At 53.6% G+C, this 7,947-nt stretch overlaps 1 protein-coding gene across 6 annotated transcripts in view; it reads left to right on the forward strand.

Moving 5' to 3' along the window:
- The window catches only part of LOC117870647 (tudor domain-containing protein 10-like), an 18,828-nt gene extending 11,548 nt beyond the window's left edge, over nt 1–7,280 (forward strand). For all 6 annotated transcript variants that reach the window (XM_034757861.1, XM_034757864.1, XM_034757862.1 and 3 more), the window contains 6 exons: nt 1,106–1,187; nt 1,765–1,912; nt 2,510–2,655; nt 3,713–3,867; nt 6,512–6,582; nt 6,953–7,280. In XM_034757861.1, the coding sequence (XP_034613752.1) occupies nt 1,106–1,187; nt 1,765–1,912; nt 2,510–2,655; nt 3,713–3,867; nt 6,512–6,582; nt 6,953–7,021 (671 nt within the window). In that variant the 3' untranslated portion in view covers nt 7,022–7,280. The remainder of the gene's footprint in view (nt 1–1,105; nt 1,188–1,764; nt 1,913–2,509; nt 2,656–3,712; nt 3,868–6,511; nt 6,583–6,952) is intronic.
- Nucleotides 7,281–7,947: the final 667 nt, after the last annotated feature.

A 7,947-nucleotide genomic window follows, 5' to 3' on the forward strand; every position in this document is an offset into this window, starting at 1 on the left:
GGGTTCTGGGGGGGAGTTTGGGGGCGGGGGGGGGGTTGGGGTCAGGCTCTGGGAGGGAGTTTGGGTGTGGGAGGTGGGGAGGGGTGTGGGCTCTGGGAGAGAGTTTGGGTGCGGGGGGGTTCGGGGTCAGGCTCTGGGAGGGAGTTTGGGTGCGGGGGGGGGAGGGGTGCGGGCTCTGGGAGGGAATTTGGGTGCAGGGCTCTAGGCTGGGGCAGGGGGTTGGGGTACAGGAGAAGGTCAGGGGGTCGACACTTACCTCGGGTGGCTCCTGAAAGCAACCCACACACCCTTTGGCAGCAGCTGCTTGGGGGGGGGGGGGGGGGCAGGGGTTCTCCGCTTGCTGCTGCCCACAGGCACCGCCCCCACAGCTCCTATTGGCTGCAGTTCCTGGCCAATGGGAGCTGTGGAGTCGGTGCTCAGGACGGGGGCAGTGTGTGGAGACCCCCTCCCCAGGGCCGCAGGGACTTTCCGGACGCTTCCCGGAGCGGTGCTGAGCGAGGGCGGGCAGGAAGGTCAGTTGTCCCCTCTGCCCCCCCCCCGTCGGCTGGCCTGTCCTACACCCAGGGGCACTGGAGGTTGCACAGGCTGGTAGGCCCAGGAACCTGGAGTGGCTTCTAATTCAGCAGCCACCTGTACCCTGATCTGCTCGCTGTTCATCGAATTCCCAAGTGTCCCCTGCCGGTCTCAAAGGGGAACATCCCCTGGGCTCGTGGCTTTGCAGGAGCTCGCCTGTGTGTTCCTTAGTCCCTGTTGTCAGCAGCTCACCCTGTGGCTGCCAAAACACCAAACCGGCTCCAAACACCAGAACTGTCCTGCCTGAAAAGGCGGCTGCGACTGGTGCACGTGGGCCTGCTGGAGACGAGGGAATTCGGTCGCACGAGGGACTGGCTTAGCTAATTTGGGGGAGGTTCTGGGGGTGACCAATGCCGCTGGGCACGTTTCAGTTGCTCTGGTTAAATCTCGCTGTAAGGTTTCTAAACCCCTTCTCCAGCAGTCACGCGAGCTCCCGGAGCAGGAGGGGAAGGCGACTGAAATCCCGTCTGGCGGATTTTAATTAAAGGGCTCGTTTAAATCTCAAACCCTCCTGTTCTTCCTCTGCTCCTAGCAAAGGCAGAGAACCAAACCCTGCAGCCGGCACCTCCCGATGCAGTGAGGCAGATCTGTTACGCGGTTCCCATGGAAATGAGGTAAGCCCCAGTGCCAGGGACCCCGACCTGCCAGCATCACCGGCTCTGGGATAACGACGCTGTGACGTTTAATGCTCCTCACTCTGCCACTCGTTCAGTCCTGGCTGCTTGGCCGAGGTGGCCACGTTCCATCCTGCTGGTAACCTCGTTAGAGGATTTCAGTTCTCTGACCTCCGCCAGGCCAGGCCAGTGCACCAATCCGCTCGCCTCCTCCCCAATAGCTCAAAGGCCATAACTCCGCCCACCCGGATACCTAGCCCCTGATTCCCCCCCACCCCACAACCTGTGCCGCGGCCTCTCCTCCCCCTGCCAGACTCGGTCGTCTCGGAACTCTTAGAACGAATTCATTCCAGCCGCTGCTCTTCGCTTGGCACCTGTCGAATCTGCTGGCGGGTGAAGAGAGACAGAGCCGCTGCTGGAGGCCTGTCAATGAGCATGCAGGGCCTTGGAGAGAAAGGGACGAGAAGCTTTCTGTTGGCTAGATCGCACCCTCTCTCCCACCTTGCGAAGGGCTGCACCACGTGAGAAGCCTTCCCTTTGCTGACTGGCCTCTTAAGCTAGTTTGTTTCCACTCCAGGGGTTCCTTCTTGGCCCTCATGCTGAAAGACTGCTTTAAGGATTTGAACTGGTTGGTGTCCATTGCAAAGCTGCACGGAGAGGCGGGGCTGCTGGTGACGGATGCTCTGCCACAGACCCCGTACTTCTGGGCCATACACCTCACAGAGGTAGGCATGGGGAAAGCCGGGCTGTGAGTCCTTTCACAGGAGCCCCTGTGAGACGGTCGCCTTGTTCTTGGGGTGCGTGTGTCGGACTGTAACACGCGTATTTCTGGGCTAGCCCGTCCTGGGGGTCTATGAGCAGTCTGCGTAATGATTATGTAGGCCCACGAGGAAAAGGCCAAACGTGCAAAGGGAACCGCAGGGAGTTCTGATTTCCGGGGACGGGATGATTGATGCCCTTTCTGAGCACGGTTTCACACTGGGAACTCTGCGCTTTGAATTTACAAGGCTCAAATGTAATGAGGAAAAGGCACCGTGGGATCAAGTTCCAATCCCTCCCCCTGCCCTGTTTGGTTTCTGCTCTGGGGTCTTCGCTCCCAAGCCAGGGACATGCTGAAATCCCGCTGACGCCCCGGGGGGCTAAGCGTGATTTGCTGAATTGCAAAGGGAGTGAGCCAGAGTGGCTGGATGCGGGGGGGGGGAGTGGAGAACCTCGGCTGGCACCAGAGTACAAGTGAGTGGTGGTGGATGTGCAGTCGCGCTGGCAGCCTGGCGTGAGGGGTGGGATTGAGTGGGTGCTGTGCTCTGCTCTTTCCTCGGCAGGAAAGTCACTCGAACATGCACAGGCTGTTCTGCCAGCTGGCGGAAGAGGAATCCAAGCAGCCCTACCTGCCGAAGCAGGCGGTGCAGCGAGGGACCCGGTGCATGGCAGAGTGCATTCTGGGGGACGACGGCGCGGCGTGGAACAGGTTTAGGGAACAAGCTGCATGCTCAGAATGGACCGGCTGGGCGAGAGGCAGCGCTGGGGCCAAAGGGGCAGGGGAGTGGGGGGGACATTCGCTGATATCGGTTCCCCTCGCACTGTGCACGGAGGGCATGTGGCACTTTCCTGGTCTGCAGGTTTCTTAGCGCACCTTCACCACGTGCAGGAGCCTCTGTCCCCATTACCGAGCCGCAGCCGCTCTGTGCCAGCACCGCCTGGCCGCTGCTGAGACCAGGGAATTCCCAGGCAGAGGGGCAGTCGAACTCAGCAAGTGCAATTATCCAAGCTGGGGATTGTCCCATGTTGGGGTGAACCCCCGGCCGCCTTCAAACAAAGCACACGTCGCTCTAGCCAAGCTTTGCGGTTCACCAGCCGCACGGTGTCACCTCGCACTATGCTGGTGAAAGGCGCCCCCTGCTGAGTGCCCAGAACTAGCTCTTCTCACCTGGCTTCTTCCCTGAAAGTCTCTCATGCAGGTATTGACCCGGCCTGCCCTGGCTTCGCTCTCCCGGTCTGAGTTACTGAGATGGCAGGAGATAATATTGCAGTCAAAACTCCATTTTGCTGAGATTTTAAGCTGCACTGTTTAAAAAAAACAAACAAGAATTCCCTAACCCCTGAGGCAGTCAGCTGGCCTCTCTCTCCCTCCTCTTTGCAGGACAAATATTAAACCAGGGGTCGTCAAGCTTTCAGAAGTGGGGTGCCGAGTCTTCATTTATTCACTCTAATTTAAGGTTTCATGTGCCAGTCATACATTTTAACATTTTTAGAAGGTCTCTTTCTGTAAGTCTATAATATAACTAAACTATTGTTGTATGTAAAGTAAATAAGGTTTTTAAAATGTTTTAAGAAGCTTAATTTAAAATTAAATTAAAATGCAGAGACCCCCGGACCAGTGGCCAGGACCCGGGCAGTGCGAGTGCCACTGAAAATCAGCTTGCATGCCCCCTTCGGCACGCGTGTCATAGGTTACCTCCCCCTGTATTAAACCCTGGTCCTGTAGCTTCTTTCTGGGCTCACGTTCTCTTGTTTGACCCTCACAGGTGCTGGGTCTTGGAGAAAGTGGAAGATCTTGCAGTAGTTCTCTTTGTGGACTTTGGCCGTTCGGCCACTGTCCCTCTGAACTCACTGCGGAAGCTGGATGAAGACGATTTCTGGGACATAAAACCGCTGGCCCAGCCCTTCATGTTCCAAAAAGGTACTAGCATAAGGCCCTGATGTTGCAAAGGGATCCGTTCCCACTGATGCTCTGACTGGATCGCTTTGCACAGCTGGGGCGTTGGGTCCTTTGCAGCCTCCCATGGCAACAGCTGTGGTCTGTAACTGATTTTAAACTTCAGTTTGGTAGAAACAACCTTCTGGTTGTGCAGTGTCACTTGCTGGCCAGGTAGGTGTATTGCATTTGACCAGCTGCAAGGTTAATCTCTTGTCTCTCCATTACACAAAAAAAACAACAGCGGGTCCTGTGGTACCTTTGAGACTAACAGAAGTACTGGGAGCATAAGCTTACGTGGGTAAGAACCTCACTTCTTCAGATGCAAGTAATGGAAATCTCCAGAGGCAGGTATAAATCAGTGTGGAGATAACGAGGTTAGTTCAATCAGGGAGGGTGAGGTGCTCTGCTAGCAGTTGAGGTGTGAACACCAAGGGAGGAGAAACTGCTTCTGTAGTTGGATAGCCATTCACAGTCTTTGTTTAATCCTGATCTGATGGTGTCAAATTTGCAAATGAACTGAAGCTCAGCAGTTTCTCTTTGGACTCTGGTCCTGAAGTTTTTTTGCTGTAAGATGGCTACCTTTACATCTGCTATTGTGTGGCCAGGGAGGTTGAAGTGTTCTCCTACAGGTTTTTGTATATTGCCATTCCTGATATCTGACTTGTGTCCATTTATCCTCTTGCGTAGTGACTGTCCAGTTTGGCCAATGTACATAGCAGAGGGGCATTGCTGGCATATGATGGCATATATAACATTAGTGGACGTGCAGGTGAATGAGCCGGTGATGTTGTAGCTGATCTGGTTAGGTCCAGTGATGGTGTTGCTGGTGTAGATATGTGGGCAGAGTTGGCATCGAGGTTTGTTGCATGGGCTGGTTCCTGAGTTAGAGTTGTTATGGTGCGGTGTGTGGTTGCTGGTGAGAATATGCTTAAGGTTGGTGGGTTGTCTGTGGGCGAGGACTGGCCTGACTCCCAAGGTCTGTGAAAGTGAGGGATCATTGTCCAGGATGGGTTGTAGATCACTGATGATGCGTTGGAGAGGTTTAAGCTGAGGACTGTAGGTGATGGCCAGTGGAGTTCTGTTGGTTTCTTTTTTGGGCCTGTCTTGTAGCAGGAGGCTTCTGGGTACATGTCTGGCTCTGTTGATTTGTTTCTATATTTCCTTGTGTGGGTATCGTAGTTTTGAGAATGCTTGGTGAAGATCTTGTAGGTGTTTGGTCTCTGTCTGAGGGGTTGGAGCAAATGCGGTTGTACCTCAGCGCTTGGCTGTAGACGATGGATCGTGTGGTGTGTCCGGGGTGGAAGCTGGAGGCATGAAGGTAGGCGTAGCGGTCGGTGGGTTTTCGGTATAGGGTGGTGGTAACGTGGCCATCGCTTATTTGTACTGTGGTGTCTAGGAAGTGGACCTCCCATGTAGATTGGTCCAGGCTGAGGTTGATGGTGGGGTGGAAGCTGTTGAGAACACTTCAACCTCCCTGGCCACACAATAGCAGATGTAAAGGTAGCCATCTTACAGCAAAAAAACTTCAGGACCAGAGTCCAAAGAGAAAGTGCTGAGCTCCAGTTCATTTGCACATTTTTACACCATCAGATCAGGATTAAACAAAGACTGTGAATGGCTATCCAACTACAGAAGCAGTTTCTCCTCCCTTGGTGTTCACACCTCAACTACTAGCAGAGCACCTCACCCTCCCTGATTGAACTAACCTCGTTAGCTCCAGACTGATTTATACCTGCCTCTGGAGATTTCCATTACTTGCATCTGAAGAAGTGAGGTTCTTACCCACAAAAGCTTATGCTCCCAATACTTCTGTTAGTCTTAAAGGTGCCACAGGACCCTCTGTTGCTTTTTACAGATTCAGACTAACACGGCTACCCCTCTGATACTAAAAAAACAGTATTTTCAGTATAAATCCCCCAATTCCCAATGTGGAGGTGCAAACCAGGGCTGGAAGAACGCTCTGCAGCTGTAAAAGCACTGTGGCTTTCTCTGCTTTGAATACTTACAGCCCCAGTGGCAAAACATTCACCCGCTTTTCCAGGAACATAGTAGATCTTATCTTACCCTGAAGGTCTTTGATGCCTTTTTCTCCTTTCTCACTCCTGCTGCTGGGTTGCTGCCTAGTGATGACTTATCACAAACTCCCAATTTCCCGTAAAATGTTTGCTGCTCCTCAGAGCAGGTCAGCTCCTAGTGTGGGTTGGGTGTTATGGGAAGCCCACCTTGTACTGGCTTTTCTGGGAATTCTCATTTCCTGCTGGTTTGCATCCCTCGCCCTGCCATCACTAGTTAATGCCTCTGATTAAAATACCACCTCGTTAATGGGATCTGCCACAGCACGCTTGGAAACAGAAGCGCTGGTTTCTATTTGCCTGTCTTTGTATCCTCACAAGGTCCCTGGGATGGGTACCATGTCTGCATTTTACGGGTGGAGAATTAAGTCACAGGGAGCTGGGCCTTAACCCCGGGTCTCCCACCTCCCGGGCCCGCAGCCTATACACAGGACCGACCTGCCAGCTCCCTGTAAACTCTGGAATCTCTTGGCTGTTTAAAGTGCTGAGTTACTATCCTGTGTTCCTCCGTCTGATGCAGGGCAGAACCTGACTGAACCCTCTTTGTCTTTTAGAGATGGTCTCTGCAAGACCCATGATCCGGCAAATCCTGCAAGGGAAGGTGGTTGGCCCGTCTCGCCTGGAGGTAACGTAGCCCTGAGCACTTGGGGTGTGTGAAAGGCTCGTGTGTTGTTTGAGAGGATGCTGTCCTCCAAGATGCACAGGACCATTGGTCCTGTCTGTCATCACATCCCTGGGGTCATATTTCATTGGGCCAGTGTTTAGAGACATTCACACCCAATGTACATACCCACGCCAGCTTTCTGGTGTGTGTACAGCAGTGACCAGTTCCCCTGGGGCTCCTTCCCACACCTCTGTGAGATCTTTACCCATCCTACACCAGCTTCCCTGGAACGGGAGGGGGAGGGAGGCAGGCAGGCCTCTGGCAGCTTTGTAGAGGGATTTGGAAATGGTGGGAGAGACCGGCTAACTCTGCCCCACTTGCCTTGTGCCAGCCTCACATCCTGACATTCACCTTCTGCGCCGAGGAGGAAGAGGAAGCTGGGGACCCTCAGGAGCTCTGAGCTGAAGTCCCCTGCCTCTAGCTGCCCAAAGCAGGAGGGGGCAGAGAACTGCTGGACCTTGGAAAAGTCGTCTTCAACCTGAACCAGCCTTATTAACTAGCTGCAGTGGTGTGATTGGGGGGAGGGGGCATCTCTTATTTCTCCAGGTTTAGTGATAGCTAAAAGGGGATATCTCGTTTTGATTTTTTCCTGTAAAATTGTGAGGGAGCTGGTAACTGTCCCTCTGGCACCTAACTATTAAATGGACCCTGGAAAGGCCTGTCCTGGCTTGGCAAGTCCCAATAACGCTGTCTCAGCTAGCAGATGTGTTTACAGGCATGCTGAGGCTAGGTGTGGTTCTGTTCAGAGTGCCTGTCCGCTGCACAAATCACCTCTTTAGACCAGCACATGCCCTGGCAGCTTTAAGAGACAGAAGGAAGGTTGTTCCCTCAGTGCTATAAGGACAAGGCCCTGCAGCCCTTTCTTCAGCAGGACTCGAGCCTTCAGCCACTGGCTTGGGGCAGGCTGTGCCCACAAGCTCCTTTGGGTAAAGGATCGTACAAATCCCCACTTTGTTACTTTGACAGACCATGGACAGGGTCCAAATACTCAGGTTTTAAGAGTGACTGAACTGCTAAGGGCAGAGGTTGGTTTGTTTTTGAAGGGGGAAGAAACAAACAGGGAGGGCTCTGGATAACTCAGGTCTGCCCCTCGTGCCTGGTTTGGGGGCTTGGTTGCTAAGTGGCTCAGAGGAAAGTTGGTCTGGTCCTTTGGGTGAAAGAATGAAGCTAGCTCAAGAAGCTTGTTTAAAGTAAAAGGGCCTCAGGTTCCCACCTGGCCCCAGGTTTAGATCAGAAGTTGTCAAGCTTAATTTCACCAGTGAAAGTCAGTGGGCAGGGCTGGCAGTTGTGAAACCAGAGATTCTCCCCCAGTAGCCTCCCAGGATG

This window comes from Trachemys scripta, unplaced genomic scaffold (genome assembly GCF_013100865.1).
Source record: "Trachemys scripta elegans isolate TJP31775 unplaced genomic scaffold, CAS_Tse_1.0 scaffold_82, whole genome shotgun sequence".
Classification (NCBI taxonomy): Eukaryota; Metazoa; Chordata; order Testudines; family Emydidae; genus Trachemys; species Trachemys scripta.